Genomic DNA, 16,258 nt, shown 5'->3' on the forward strand with positions numbered 1-16,258 from the left:
GGAGTCTCTCTTCTTCTGACTGGTGTGGCCTATTGAGAAGTACCTCATGGTTGGAAGCAGGGCCTGGCCTTGGGGCTGGTGATGAGGTTGGAGGGCTGATCAGTGGAACAGAATCTAGGGAGTGGGACAGTTTAGCTGCAGAAGGGTCACTCACCTGTTCTGTGGCCTTCAGTGAATGTTTTTAAATGTTACTATTATCTAAGAAAGAACCCCAGTGACTTTTGTTTCCATTTATTTGGTACTCTACTAAAGACTCTAAAATCAGCATTTGTTGGCTACAGGAAGCATGCAGAGTGCAGTATACAGTCAGCCATGTTATTCAAGCCAGCGCCCACAGAGTAGAGTCATGGGAGTTACTCATTTAAAAAGAAATGTGTCTCAGGATGTCCTGGACCAAATAGTGATAGCTGATAATGGATGTTTGGTGCATAGAGTTCAGAGTCCCACACTACCACGGGGTTGACCGTTTTCAGTGAAGATCAAGGGATGCTGGGGAGGTATATAGAGATATACTCTTGAAACTGCAATTTTTGAAAAACAACCCTAGGTAACATGTGGAGTCAGAAAAGAACTGGAAAAGAAAAAAAGGCAATTGTTCACACTGGAGGCATCTAAGAGTTGTGATTAGCGCAGTTTCTCCCTCAAAGTTGTTTTCACAAGGGCCTAGAGAATAGACAATCTGTCTCCAGTCATTGGTCACACTCTGTCTCTTAACAGAGCAGGTGATGTCCACCAGAGCTGCATCAGGGTAGACACCTGACTTAATACACCCCTTCTTCCCGCGAGTCCCTCGACTGTTCCACTGTGTTTCTGAACATTGACTGGTATGACTTTTTCATATACCAATGAAGTAAGGGACACCTAAGAGGACCGGCAGGGCCCAGATGCTCTCAGTCACACATCCAGGCAGTGTACTCTGTTTATGTGACCGTTCTCCAAAGGAGGTCACCGCTCATGGACCACAACCAAGAAGCCTCTGATTTAATTCCGTAAATTCTCTAAACCCTCTTTGATAATACATCATTGGCTGAAAACAGATATAGGATAAACTACAAGATGGATTTTTATCATCAGACATTGCCGAGGTAGCAGCTGGATTCTGACTATATATGTATGTTTATTTCAGCTCCCAGATGTGCACCCAGCCCCCAAAACATTGAAGTTTACAGTTTCTGCCTCACACCGTAACTTGGGATCATCTCAATAATCCCCCATGCACTTCATTTTTAACTACACATAGCCTGTCACTTTATGGCAGGTATTTTGAAATCTGTTTCTTGGCCCTTACCTTCTTGCAGAACACCTTCTGTGGCAGAACACCTTCCCCATCTCACGCTGATACGCGGAGCCTCCACCCGAAATTGGTTTCCGTTGCTCCATTTGTTTCGATGTCTCCTTTATCTCCAGGTTGGTCAAACTACCTCTGGAAGACGGGTCGCTCATCAATGAACCAGACCTCCTGTTCCCCACCTCACTGACCAAGGATCTCATTTACGGTCCCGTGCTGCCGCTGTCGGCCATTGCCGGGCTGGTGGGCGAAGAGGCCGAGACGTTCAGGGTAATTTTCTTGCCCTCTCCAAGGTGGCAGTCTTGGAAGGGAGGTCTCATTTGATTGTGAGGACCATGCTGATTGTTACTGCATTTCCTAAGAAGCAAAGACTCCACATGCCTGGATAATCAGAATCCAGTTTGGTTGAGGGACTGGGAAGCGGCCAAGTAGCGTCCCAGGGTGGGAGTTGTCAAGTAGGCGTCCTGGCAGGGATGAAGAAGCAAATGTTAAAATGTAGCTCTCACAGGTAGCACCTGGGAGCAAAGGGGAGGGGCTGCAGAAGTCTGAGGGATGAGAACAGGGATGGAGAAGTGCACTGCCAACATGTTAGAAGTCAGATCTCTGAGCACAAGCAAATGCCAGGGAGAGGAACATGGTGGGGGAATTTTAAAACAGGAGAATTTGTCAACAGATTCACACCCATCCCCTCCCCGTTGCTTGCTTTCCACACATTTACATCAAGCTCCTTCTTGTTGGTTAGTAGACTCTCTTCCAGGCTGTGGGACCCCTGGTGACCAAGCAGGAATGATCCTGTCAGAGGAACAGACTAACAACAAAAGCAAAGAGAGACATATACATATACAGGGTGATAATTGGCACAGTGGGGTGAGGTGGCCTGAAAGGGATCGCCACACAGTCCAGCTTCTTTCTCGAGACTTGAAGCATGGGATCCATCCTGTTACAAGCAGAAGGGCTATTTCTAGAGCAGGGGACAGCATGTCCAGAGGCCCTGGGGGAAGGCATGTCTGAGAGACTGAGTGGGATGGATAAGAGCAAACATGCTAAATGCAGTTCAGAGCAATGGTCAGGAGGGACACAGAGCGAGAAAGTCACGGGCAAGGCATTTGGGATGAAGACGAGAAGCACCACTGCTGTGGGCCACTGATGGCCCGTGAAGCTAAGCAGAGGACAACGGCCGCCCAAGTGAAACAGCCCTGCTCCGTTAGTAGAAGTACTCACAGGGAAAAACGAGATTGTCATAAAATGTCTGTGACAGGCAGACAAGTTCATAATATGTCCGTGTCCCCCCCGCCTTTTGGGGGGGGGTGTTTCCAGACAGAGTTTTTCTGTAGCTTTAGAGTCTGTTCTGGAACTAGCTCAGGCTGGCCTCAAACTCACAGAGATCCGCCTGCCTCTGCCTCCCGAGTGCTGGGATTAAAAGCGTGCACCACCACCACCACCACCACCACAACCACAACCACAACCACCAGGCTCACTTTTGTAAATAAGGAAGCATGGCTAATTCTTGTTCGGTCGTGTTTCTAGCCTTGGAAAATGCGCCACCCCTTCTCAGCCACAAGAGGGCAGCAAAATAAAAAACAAGACATTCAGTCAGACTGGTTTTTGGTGCCTAGAACCCCCCTCCCTCCCTCCCTCTCTCCCCCTCCTCCCCTGTGAGTTCAACCTTGCACAATGTTCAATCCCCACCTCCATTTCATACACAGATCCCCTGGTATTAGGGGACCTAGACTGGTGTCATTTATTTTGGAGAGTTTGGGGATTATTGGTTTTTTTTTTTAAGATTTTACAAGCTGGACACTGGTGTACTTTGTCAACATTGGGGAGACAGAAGCAGATGGATCAAAAGTTCCAGGCTAGCCTGGGTTACACAGTGAGATCCTATCAATAAATAAATAAATAAAATGATAACTACACTTAGCTGTGCCAAACTAGAGTCTTTCCTGTGATTAGTCTGTCAGAAGTCATCAGAGCCACCCGAGAGGGCTGAAGTACCCTGCTTCAGTGAATGTCACTCAGTCAGATCCCACAGAAAAGCCATTTATTGGTGACAGTCTAATCCCTTTGGTCAGCAAGTGGTGCCTTTTTTAAACGCAGGGTCAGGAGGTGGGCAAGTGGTAATTATTCGGGCTTTTATTTCCTAACTATCCAAGTCTGTGAAGACACGAACTAGATCAATCTTGCAATTAAAGCCACCTCCCCCTGTAAAACACCATCGCAATACATCTCCCATCTGACCACTGCCTTGGTGGTATTTCAAGGTCCTCTCTGTCCACTCCTCACTCAGCCAGGGGGAGCTGTATCAACACTGCTCCTGTAAACCACGTACCTGGCTCAGCCTCAATCACTCTCTGATTAGGCTGCTTGCTGATTCTCCTCTACATGACGGTCCCGCTGAGAAGAAACTAGACTGGATGCACTGATTGCCCATGACCAATGGCTAGCGTGCATGTGTTGGAATATGTAACATCAACAATCTAAGTCAGTCGCAAATCTGGTGGGACTGCTGCTGTCACTGCCTTGAATCTACAAATATTTCATTAAAAGGGCAATGTGTTGATATTATCAAACAATTGGGTATTTATTAGGAAGGTGGCTAGCACAGCAAGGAGTTCATAATGGACGCCTGCGGAGCATATGGTACCAGTACTTCCCAACTCTAGCTCCTGCCCCTGCTTGACTCCATCGTGTTTCTCAGCACGTTCTCCACATTCAGCTTTGCAACTTCTTTTTTATTGTGCTTCCCCTCACTGGTTGGTAACTTCTGTAAGGGAAGGGAGTTTTCTCTGTCACTCACTACCACACGCAGATGCTTGGAGTGCTGTTTGGAAAGGACCAAACACTCCATGGAAGCTGGTTAGATGAATGAACGCCTGCATAAGTAGGGCATAAAACACGGAGCTCTTCCTTGATCTTGGCTTGGTTTGCTTTGATTTTCTGAAACAGGCCTTCTCTGTGCAGTCCTTCCTGTCCTGGAACTTACTCTGTAGACCAAGCTGGCCTCAGTCAAACTCAGAGATCCGCCTGCCTCTGCTTTGCTGGCAGACACCACTGTGTAAAGAGAAATCTTTTTTTTAAAATATTTATTTATTATTTATTATGTATACAATAGTCTATCTGTGTGTATGCCAAAGGCCAGAAGAGGGCACTAGAACCCATCACAGATGGTTGTGAGCCACCATGTGGTTGCTGGGAATTGAACTCAGGACCTTTGGAAGAGCAGGCAATGCTCTCAACCACCGAGCCATCTCTCCAGCCCCCCAAAAAAGAGAAATCTTAAAGAATCTAACCATGCTAGGAATTTGGCCTCTACCTTGTTAACAAAGTTTATGTCAGTGGGTACAAGGATGCCAGAAGAAAAATAAGGGACAATTCTTAGTTGTGTAGAGCTACAAGAAGCTCAACACACACACAGATACACACACATGCATTTGCAGGTGTGCACATAAGTGTATGTGTGCGCGTGCATACACACACTAGTACATTTCAATAGTTAAATAGAAAGATTTGGGTAGGGATGTGGTTCAGTGGTAGAATAATGCTTGCTTAGCGTGGAAGAGGCCCCAGCACTGCCAAAAAAGAAAGAGAAAGAGAGAAAGAATGAGAGAAAGAAAAGAAAGAAAGAGAGAGAGAGAGAGAGAGAGAGAGAGAGAAAAGAAAGAAAGAAAGAAAGAAAGAAAGAAAGAAAGAGGAAAATAAAGGGAGAAAGAAAGAAAGGAGAGAGGGAGGGAGGGAAGACATGGGGAAGAGGGAGAGAAAGAGAGGGAGAGAGATGGAGAGAGGGGAAAAAGAGGAGAGAGAGAGGGAGAGAGAAAAAGGAAGGGGGGCCGGGCGGTGGTGGCGCATGCCTTTAATCCCAGCACTTGGGAGGCAGAGGCAGGCGGATCTCTGTGAGTTCGAGACCAGCCTGGTCTACAGAGCTAGTTCCAGGACAGGCTCCAAAAACCACAGAGAAACCCTGTCTCGAAAAAACCAAAAAAAAAAAAAAAAAAAAAAAAAAGAAAGAAAGAAAAAGGAAGGGGGAAGAGGGAGAAAGGGGAGAAGCAAAGATGGAGGCCATATTCTAATAGCCTCCATTTAAAATCTGGCGCTGTGGGCAACATTTCTGACATGGTCTGACATGGTTGTCAAAGCCATCTTGAGCTTCAGTGAGGAGACTGTGTGGTCTGTTCAGGGCTTACTAAGAGGAAGCCTTGGAGTCTGGTGCTGCTGACAAGGGACAGCCTCTCCTTGCTGTGCAGAGTGCTGAAGGCTGGGGAGGGGGGACAGTTAATATCACCATCTAAGGCACACCTGAACATATTATGGCCTCTTTTTGTGACCCAAATCTAAGAATAGATTTTACAGCTTTAAGGGTTATGAAAAAGAAAGCAAGGACACATAATTCAATCTGTGTGGTCCACGAACCCTGAGATGCCCACTCCCGAGTCTTTTTTTTTTTTTTTTTTTTTTTTTATTTTATTTTCGAGACAGGGTTTCTCCGTAGCTTTTTGGTTCCTGTCCTGGAACTAGCTCTTGTAGACCAGGCTGGCCTCGAACTCCCAGAGATCCGCCTGCCTCTGCCTCCCAAGTGCTGGGATTAAAGGCATGCGACACCACCGCCCGGCTCCCAAGTCTTTTATAGGGGAAAACAACCCAACTTGTTTTCAACTTGGTCCAAACTGTCTCCAGGGCCCAAGTCAACTCCTGCTTATATCTGCTGACTGTGCATTTCCTTTCCTGCGGAATCAAGGCACATGGAATGATCACACACGGAGTCAGGCCAAAGGTCATTTCATTGCCTTTGAAAGCCAGTCAAGCGGAGGCCTCAAGATGACCTCTGACATTAGTGACCCTTGCAAGACCAGAAGACAGGGCGCTATGACAGTCCTTCCTGAAAAGGGGTAGCCAACCAAGGACTGGAGCCAAAGGTGGCCACTAAGAAACAGTCAATGGGGTGTTAACCAAAACTTCATCAGAGTCTGCGAAGAGAGAGCTCTGAGTGTAGCAGGATGACCTTAGGTGTTGGTGGTGAAGTCACATATGCAGAGAAAACTGGAGAAAGGAGAACTGACTCCGGTGTTGAGGATGAAAGGCCAACACATTCCCTCTGGCCACTCCGGTGTCTGGCGACAGTTGCGGTGCTGGGTGTCTCTGTGGACCTTGGCCACGGCTGCTGTCTTAACACGTGAATGTTCTTCCCTCCCACAGCCGAAAGATGATATCTACCCTCTGCTCCACCCGACCATGCATTGCTGGACTCCATCTAGTGACCTGTACGTTGGGTGTGAAGAGGGTCATTTTCTGACAATTAACACAGAGACTCTGAAGGTGACTGTGCTCCAGAAGGTGGAGGAGATATCACTGCTGGGTAAGAAACAGCTCTGCCCACAGTACTGAAGCACAGCTGTGGAGTCGGCCTCGCATACTGTGTGTGGAGTCTTTCTCTGTCCTGCCAGCAGCTCCCAAATAATGACACAGAGATTGCTCATTAATTGTGAAAACTCAGCCTATAGCTTAGGCTTGTTCCTAACTAGCTCTTATAACTTAAATTAACCCATTTATATTAATCTACATCCTATCATATGGCATCTCCTCTTTTCCATCTTGTACCTCCTGTTTCCTCTCCATGTCTCCAAGCTTTTCCTGTATGCTTAGATTCCTCTTCCTATTTCCCTGGAAGTCCCGTCTATACCTCCTGCCTAACTATTGGCCATTCAGATCTTTACTAAACCAGTCACAGCAATATTATCTGCACACAAAGTACAAATATCCCACAACAGTTTTGATCCCTGATTTTCCCTTCTTAGAGACATCCTGAGGCCTCCTCAGTTTGATCCTCTATTACCAAATCCTGTGGATGCTCCTGTGGATGTCTAACCACTGTTTACTGAGTGTTAATAGGCCCTTAGTCTTCCGATGCCATTTTATATGTGTGTATCATGAAATTCTCAGCACACCATAAAGAGATACATCTACTCCACAACACATGAGGTTTAAAAAAATTTCCTCATCTTCATGGGCCAGTAAGATGTCTCAGCAAGTTAAGGGGCTTGCCACCAAGCCTGCCAATCAGGTTTGATCCCCAGAATACCCATATACAAATTGTGGCGCAGGTACCCTCCCTCCCACCACACACATGTAAGCTCAAACCCAACAAAGTCATATTCATATGAGCTGTGGGGCTGACACCTAAATCCAGGGACTAAAGTCTCGGACTCCCCAGTTCTGATCTCTAAACCAGTGACCTTTCCCGTTCTGTTTGGTCACCTAATCATGTCCTTTTCTGCCTCCCATTCCTTTCAACCCCTGTTCCCGTGACAGCTGTTTTTTTAAATATGCCATCCTGCAGAATAAAACCCCTTTCGTGTGGTTTGTTATCTCACGGACCATGCTATTAGCGCTCCCTTACATCGAACATCCATCCATTCTTGGTTCCATCAGCGGTGGCCAGTGTAGCGCCTGGACCACAAGAACCCACCCCCACCCAAGCGGGGCTCTGGGAAGGGAACCTCTCTGGGGCCAGCTACTCAACATGCACCGTGCACTCTCTCATCCAGCTCATCTTTTCACACCTTGATTTTTGCAACAAATATCATTTTCTGACATTAATCTACGTCCAGCCCAAAGCAAACAGCTGGTTACCATCAAATTGCTCATATCGAAGACCTACATTTAACACCCAATTCAGAGTCGATGCTGCCCTGATGTCCCACCTGTTCCTAGCTGCCACATTGTATTCGTTTCCCATTGGTCTCGGGATGAGTTTCACTGCCCAGTGTTTTTTCCTGGCTTTTCACAGATCTGCCTCCTCATTCTTTTGTCATTTCTCCTCCCCATCTTACCCAATGTCTGTTTCTTCTCTCCATCTTACCCAAGGTCTGTGTCTCCTCTCCATATTACCCAATGTCTGGCTCAGGTATCTCTCCCTCTTGCAGATTTCCTACAACTTCAGTATCTTTCATGGACTCCCTCTCCCAACCCCTGACTCACACTTCCTTGGCAAAGCTTTCCAGCCCCCTCCTCACTGTGACTGGCCCTACAGCCCTGTTCCTCTCTACAGAGGATCTACCTGGACTCTCTAAGAGCAAACCCCTGTCGGCTCCATCCATCTTCAGGTCTTTCCACTTAAACCTGTTCAGACTTCCCATCATTCCTGTGCTCTTTTTGCTGCCTTTTGTAGTTACCTTTGTTAGAGATGTCATTGCTCTCTTGCCTCTCACTTCCTGTGGACCCTGCCCTAGCCCCACCCCAACCTTCTGGCCAATTAGATGCTCACACTGGAGTACCACGGACAATACAACTCACTTGGAGCCTCATCCTGGGCTATCACAGTGGCCCCAAGCCTCCCTTCCCTCTTGGTCACCAGCTGGCTGAGGTCACTGAGGGGCTTGTGACACTCTTTAATCCTCTGCAAGCACTTGTGGAATGAACTTAAAGCAACGCTCCTCACTCTGAATACCTGTCACATTTTTAATGTGTTTTATACACTCAGGCTTAATCCATTTTCTTAAACATTGTTCACAACTCCTTTTCTGTATACTCGTTTTCCTATGTGTTATAAATGCTTTCAAATATGTGCTTATCAACTGGATGTGGTGGCTGAAGAGACTGGAGGCTGAGGCAGGTGGATTTCGAGTTTGAAACCAGCCCAGATGTGACCGTCATATAGAGGTGACCTATTACAGTAGCGTAATTTCATTCTCCGAGAATTTGATCGTGGGAGATTTTCATAACTCTAGCTTTACTCTGTTGTTCAATAATCTTAGCTTCTTCCCTGAAACAGGTACTCCACTGTAATTGTGGACCAGGCTCTAGAACAGCTTTACCCAGCTCTATCGGCTTGTTAGGGATAATTCTCTCACAAACTTATCAGGAGTTTAGCATCCATGAAAGGTGAATGCATATCATATGAGACTATGGCTTCACTGAATCTCCTTAAATCTGACATTGGCAAAGGGGTCCGTTCAGCTCTTACAATGTCATTTGGCAATTCTTGTGTGGTTACTGAATATATTAAGGTTGTTTGTTTGAAAATCTTAAGCTGTTCTTCTCAGGTTTTTTGTTTGTTTGTTTGTTTGGTTGGGGTTTGTTTGTTTGTTTGTTTGTTTGTTTTGAGACAGGGTTTCCCTGTGTAACAATCCTACTGTCCTGGAACTAGCTCCTGTAGACCAGGCTGGCCTCAAATTCACAGGGATTCACCTGCCTCTGCCTCCTGAGTGCTGGGATTAAAGGTGTGCGCCACCACCACCAGGCAAAATAAATCTTTTTTCTTCATTTTTAAATTTATGTGAATTGGTGTTTTGCCTGCATGCATATGTGAAGGTATCAGATCTTAGAGTTACAGACAGTTGCAAGCTGCCATGTGGGTGCTGGGAATTGAACCCGGATCCTCTGGATGAGTAGCCAGTGTTCTTAACCACTGAGCCGTCTCTCCAGTCCCCATCCTCTCAGCTCTTATAATGAAATGCTAAAATTGGTTCTCCATTAAATTCCTCTGTCTGGATTTGAATATTTTTATGATCTGTTTTATTAAGTTTTTCTAAGGCCTGTATCTTAGCACTCAGATTAACCACCTTTTTTTAGTGATAAAACAAAGATGATAAAGCTGATAATGTTTATAACTGACATTGCATTTAAATTAGATATCCTCTCATTTAATCGTTCCATTTTCACACTGTCCAGCATATGATCATACAGAGACACAAGTCCTGCCAATGTAATGATGTTTTCCATTTTAATGTGGAAAAGAACTCTCTCGTTTAACTAATTCCTCCTTTTAAGAATTCCGATTATCTTACCAAATCTGCAGACGATGTTGGTGAAGATATGAGCCTTATTGCTGCTGCGTAGGACGGTATAGGCCTCACTGAATGTCAAGGCAGCTACCTAGTTTGGCAGCAGCCCGAGAAGGGGGTTCAGAGAGAGTTCGCCAGGAGAGAAACAAGAAAAACCTAGCCAGTAGGGCAGTGACCCGAGGCACTTGTAGCTCCGGCCTATACCAGTGTCTGTAAAGCCATAGGCAAACAACTTTCTCATAAATTTGTACCCCAAATGTCGGGCACCAAATGTAGCACGAATAAGAAAAACCCAGAGACAATTATGGGTTAAGAGCCTCATCCATTGGCTCTTACCTCTACCTCAGACCAAAAAAGAACCATCCTGCCTCCACAAATCCTCAGACTAAGACTGAGAGTTAGATCTGTCTCCTCCCATCTTATATTCCTCTCTAGTACTAGGATTAAAGGCATGCACCACCACCACCCAGCCTCTATGGCTAACTAGTGTGGCTGCTGGGATTAAAGGTGTGTGCAAGCACTGCCTGGATTGTATGGTTGACTGGTTCAGCTGCTTTGCACTGATCTTCAGGCAGGCTTTATTTATTAAACCACAAATAATATACCACTATATAAACTGCAACATGGTTTTGTTATTTCCTCCGCAAAGACAGTATTTTATTAATTAATTTATTGATATTTTATTAATTAATTTATTAATATTTTATTAATAAAAGTTCTTGCAGAACTTTTCTGCCTAATGTGTTTTATTTATTGATATAAATGTACATGCCATAAAATGTACAAATCTTAAGCACACAGTCCAATAATAATATGGTTTTGATTTCATGGGACTTTGCCAATCTCTGGCAACGTTTTTCTGAAAACAGAAATCTATTTACTATGTAGTTCTTTAATGCAAGTCCACAGGTCGGTAGTCTAGACCTCCAACACAATTTGTTTGACTTCTACAGTTAATCATTCCCATACAGCTCTTACTGTTCATTGTTACTGCTCTCTTAATTATGATGTCTAATTTCTTTTTTGTCTTTTCCCCAAAGATGGAGGCCAACTTATCAGTCCGCTCACACTGGTGTACCAGAAGGACGGCGTGCTCACTTCTGGAATTGTAATTATTCTATTTCTCAGACTTCCTCGATGTCATGAGAACGCAGAGCTCCCCTCGCTGCCGCTTATGTTTCTAAGTCATATTTTGGCACGTTGGGGTCTTCCAGATTAGCAATTACAATTGTTTCCTTGTTGAATTTTATGATAAAAACATTACCTGCAAAACTTTCCATCACATGCAAAAAGAGAAGATAGGTAATGAACGATCATATCTCTGCTGCTGCAAATAAATCAAAGAGGGCTTTAAAAATCTGCTGCTCTTCGTCCCACCCAGGGGAAAGAAACACCCAATTCTCTTCAGCCCAGATGGTGCCTGATTCTACAATAATGAATTGGGTTGTCAGATATGAGCTTAGGTCTCTTGCCTGTTAGAGATGCTAATGAGATTCAGAATACTAATCTGCATTTGACAGGCACCATACAACGTGTACTATTAATCCTCAAAACTTCACCTGGTAGGAATTTGAGATGCTCCTTGTGCAAGTGCAAGGATCATGTCTTTTAGCGGTTACCGGGAAGTAAACCTGGGGCATGAGCCCAAGGCCCACGCTTCTATCCACTAGGACACACAATCCCAGGAAGTTTTAAATGCGGGCAGATCATGTGTGTCCACGTAGCTGTAATCAGTGTCATCAATGTCAAGGCTGGTGACAGCATTACATTGGAATCTCAGGAGGTCTAGTTGACGTTGTTAGCTTTGCCTTTTTCTCTGCCACGGTCACCTTGAGACCAGTGAGGCAAAGACATTAGGGTGAACGATTTGGTTCCACCAAGCAGAAGCCGCCATGAGCGTCTTCTATGCTTAGACTCCATTTACGCCTTCCTTCCTGGAGTTGTCAAAGACAGCTGCCTCCTGTTTTGTGCTTTTTGTGCATGTTTAGTCTGCATTCACTGCCTCTGAGATTCTTATCTTCTTCAAGGCCACTGTCTTTCTCTGCCAGAGCTGAAGAAAGAAAATGAGCCTGGAGAAAGCAGCTTGCTCATCTCCCCCCACCACCCAAGCTGCAGTCTGCGTTAGTTACAATGAGGTTCAATCCAGAAAGTGCTGGCTGCCTTCTCCCCAAGCCTCTTAACTATCGTAGAAGGAGCTTGCATGCCTATTGAAATCATTCCATTAAGTCTATCGTGAGCAACTGGCTGACCAGCCATCCTAGGTGAATGCCTGCCATATTCTAGCGCCATATCCGGGAGGGATAGGAGAAGACCTAAAGTAAATAAAAGACGCACTCCTACCTTTGGGTCACAGAGGTACTTAAAAAATATACATAGTAGCCGGGCAGTGGTGGCACACGCCTTTAATCCCAGCACTCGGGAGGCAGAGGCAGGCAGATCTCTGGGAGTTCGAGGCCAGCCTGGTCTACAAAGGGAGTTCCAGGACAGGTTCCAAAGCTACAGAGAAACCCTGTCTCGAAAGAACCAAAAAAAAAAATGTACATAGTAATGGCTCAAAAACTCACTTAGGACGAATGCCCTTTGAAATGCGGAGAAATAACACACAAGCCATATGAACTCTGTCTCTTGCTATCTGCATAGTGAAGGACACGGTTAAAAGTAGTCTGAACTGAAGGTGACAATACACTCTAGATGGAGACACAAATGGTCTCCAAACAGGGAACGGCAATATCGTCCCTGAGCCTTGGTTTGTCTGATGGCAAAAATGCCTTGGCAAGGACTGACTTGTGTCTGTCTCACTGTGTCTTGTCTACAGGACGGCATGATATACTCGTTCATCGTCAAAGATTCCAAGTACCAGGTGAAGAATTTTGTTGAGGTTGATGGGCCAGTGGCAAATTTGGTGTTTTCCCCTAGTTACAAGATGTTGCTGATTCAAACTGACAAGGTACATCATTAGACAATTACTCTCGACGCAGACAATGTGTGAGGGGAATGAAGGATGGGGCGCGTTGTGTAATGAGTCTCCTCGCATCGGAACTCTAGTGCAGATGGGAAATACTTGATGAACAAAGACCAGAATAAAAACCACGTTTGGCCGAGCAGTCAGTGGTGGTGCACGCCTTCAGTCCCAGCACTAAAGAGGCAGAGGCAGGAGGATCTCTCTGAGTTTGAGATCAGCCTAATCTACAGAATGAACCCCAGAACAGCCAGGGATACACAGAGAAACCCTGTCTTGAGCCTCCCACCCATAAAATACATGATGGAACTACTAGGAAAAAACAAGCAGGAGGGTTTTAAGAGGCTTCTCTACATGCATGATGGGATGGACAATGTGTTCTCTATGTGTGATGGGATGGACAATGTGTTCTCTATGTGTGATGGGATGGACAATGTGTTCTCCATGTGTGGTGGGATGGACAATGTGTTCTCCATGTGTGATGGGATGGACAATGTGTTCTCTATGTGTGGTGGGATGGACAATGTGTTCTCCATGTGTGATGGGATGGACAATGTGTTCTCCATGTGTGATGGGATGGACAATGTGTTCTCCATGTGTGATGGGATGAACAATGTGTTCTCCATGTGTGGTGGGATGGACAATGTGTTCTCCATGTGTGATAGGATGAACAATGTGTTCTCCGTGTGTGATGGGATGGACAATGTGTTCTCCATGTGTGGTGGGATGGACAATGTGTTCTCCATGTGTGGTGGGATGAACAATGTGTTTTTGGCACAGCAGTTGATACAGACAGAGCATTTCTCTTAGTCACTCATAGCCCATGGTGGTTTCTCATTCTGAGTAAATACCCAAAACACCATGTTTTAAATGACCCTTCACAACACAGACCCCGTATCCCATCCTTGACCTTATCTCCCACATGTTTGACTCTTGTTGTATTATTGATTCAGTCATTTGCTCTTTTAAATTAATAAGTAAGATCTCTATATTTTAAGCTCCTCAGGGGCCTTGTTTAGGTCATGATTTCCCATCACCTAGTCCCAAACAGTGTGTTTGTTGCTCACAGTGGCCATTGAATTAATGACATATACATTAATTATATGTTTTCTTTTTTTGGTGTGGCTTTTTCAGGGGACTGTTTATACCTACACATTTGGTGCAGAGCCAGCGCTAGACAAAGTCCTAGAAGCCTGTGATGGGAAAGTCCAGGCAATGGACTTCATCACACCTGGAACCAAACATTTCCTGGTAAGAAATGGTCTATTGGGACACTATAGGATCAAAGTGCTTATGGTTCGCGGCTTAAATTTCTATCCACAGGAACTGAGCATCTTTAGACAAGTCTTTGATAGGCAGAGTTTTTCAAAACCCACACTCAAAGAAAGAAATATTCTGAAAGCCCTATGTCAAAGACATTGGATTAATAATAACATTCCAAAAATGGAAGCTCTGAGACCAGATGGATAAGGAAAAGAACAACTCCACTTCTCCACAATGCCATTTAGAAATTCTAACGATCCAAAGGAGGAGCAGAAGGAGAGTGAGCACGAGCAAGGAACTCAGGACGGCGAGGGGTGCACCCACACACTGAGGCAATGGGGATGATCTATCGGGAACTCACCAAGGCCAGCTGGCCGGGGACTGAAAAAGCATGGGACAAAACCGGTCTCGCTGAACATAATGGACAATGAGGACTACTGAGAACCCAAGAACAATGGCAATGGGTTCTTGATCCTATTGCATGTAATGGCTTTGTGGGAGCCCAGGTAGTTTGGATGCTCACCTTAATAGACCTGGATGGAGGTGGGTGGTCCTTGGACCTCCCACAGGGCAGAGAAACCTGCTTACTCTTTGGGCTGAGGAGGAAGGAAGACTTGATTGGGGGAGGGGGAGGGAATGGGAGGTGGTGGCGGGGAAGAGGCAGAAATCTTTAATAATTAAATTAATTAATTAATAAAAAAAATCAGCAAGAAAAAAAAAAAAGAAATTCTAAGCAGAAGAAATCCTTCCTAACTCATCCTTCAAGGCTTTCCTTTGACACCTAAGCCAGAGAAAACACCACACGAAGAGCAAACCACGGGTCATTTTAGATTTTAGACATCCTAACAGGCAGTGACAGCTCATTGCTCCAACATGCAGTTTCTTAAGGATGATGTTCCTGGCTTCTTTTCATATATTTATTTCTGTCCATATGTCTTCTTTAGTGTGGAGTCTATTCATGCTTATTTTTTGTCATTTATGAGCAAAGTTGTTCACTTTTATTTATTTATTTATTTATTCATTCATTTATTTATTTATTTTACATCCCAATCAGACGGCAGTTTCCCCTCCCAGCCCCAAGTCCCTCATCCAACCCTTCTTTCCCCCCACCACACTCCCCTACTCTCTGTTTCAGAAAAGAGCAGGCCTCCCATGGATATCAGCAAACATGGCATATGAAGTTTCAGTAAGACTATTAGAATGTCTACAATCTAAAATGCTGGCAATGACAGGCAGCTGCAGAGCAGCTGAAGCGCTCCTTCACTGCACGTAGGTATGGCCAGTTTGGAAGCTGTTTTGTCAGTTTCTTTCAACACTAGACAGACACCATATGCCCTGGTGGTTATACCTCTTCGTATTTATCCAAATGGGCTGAAAACATAATGCCATCCAAAAAGAAGCTGCATGTGAGTGTTTATAGCAGCGTTGTTCATCGTGGCCCAGACTTGGAAAACAACCGAAGTGCCGTTCCCCCAGTGAATGGAGAGACCTTGGAGCAGTCACACAATATGCTGTTGCTCAGCAATAAAAGAAATAAGGCTGTCAAGCCGCCAAAAGACTTGGAGGGGCCCTAAATGTATAGTGCTAAGCGAAAGAAGCCAGTGTGGGAAACCCTACATGTTCTATGACTCCAACAGGATATTCTGGAAAAAGTGAAGCAGTAAAAATGATCAGCAGTTGTCAGGAGTGTGGGGAGGGAGGCCGGGAATAGACAGAAGGAGACTATTTTTAAGGCAGACACTGTCTTCTGTATATACAGTGCTGTAATGCCTGCCATTACAAACTCGTCAAAACTCTCAGAATGAGCATCACAAAGACGGAAGGCGCCCTGATGTGAACTATAGACAATACCCGGTAACTATCAGTGTGGACATATTTGCTGTAGCCCGTGTTCCATTCTGACGAAAGCTGTGAACCACAGAGAACTCGGTGTGTCTGTGGGTGGGGGATCCGCTATACTTGCTGCTCAAA

General features: G+C 45.2%; 1 protein-coding gene across 1 annotated transcript in view; it reads left to right on the forward strand.

The window, feature by feature from the left end:
* Positions 1-16,258, forward strand: part of Cfap43 (cilia and flagella associated protein 43) — an 84,214-nt gene that overhangs the window by 19,528 nt on the left and 48,428 nt on the right. The window contains exons 5-9 of the mRNA XM_057779909.1: positions 1,408-1,558; positions 6,479-6,638; positions 11,106-11,173; positions 12,881-13,012; positions 14,159-14,275. Of these exons, the coding sequence (XP_057635892.1) occupies positions 1,408-1,558; positions 6,479-6,638; positions 11,106-11,173; positions 12,881-13,012; positions 14,159-14,275 (628 nt within the window). The remainder of the gene's footprint in view (positions 1-1,407; positions 1,559-6,478; positions 6,639-11,105; positions 11,174-12,880; positions 13,013-14,158; positions 14,276-16,258) is intronic.

This window comes from Chionomys nivalis, chromosome 8, assembly GCF_950005125.1.
Source record: "Chionomys nivalis chromosome 8, mChiNiv1.1, whole genome shotgun sequence".
NCBI lineage: Eukaryota > Metazoa > Chordata > Mammalia > Rodentia > Cricetidae > Chionomys > Chionomys nivalis.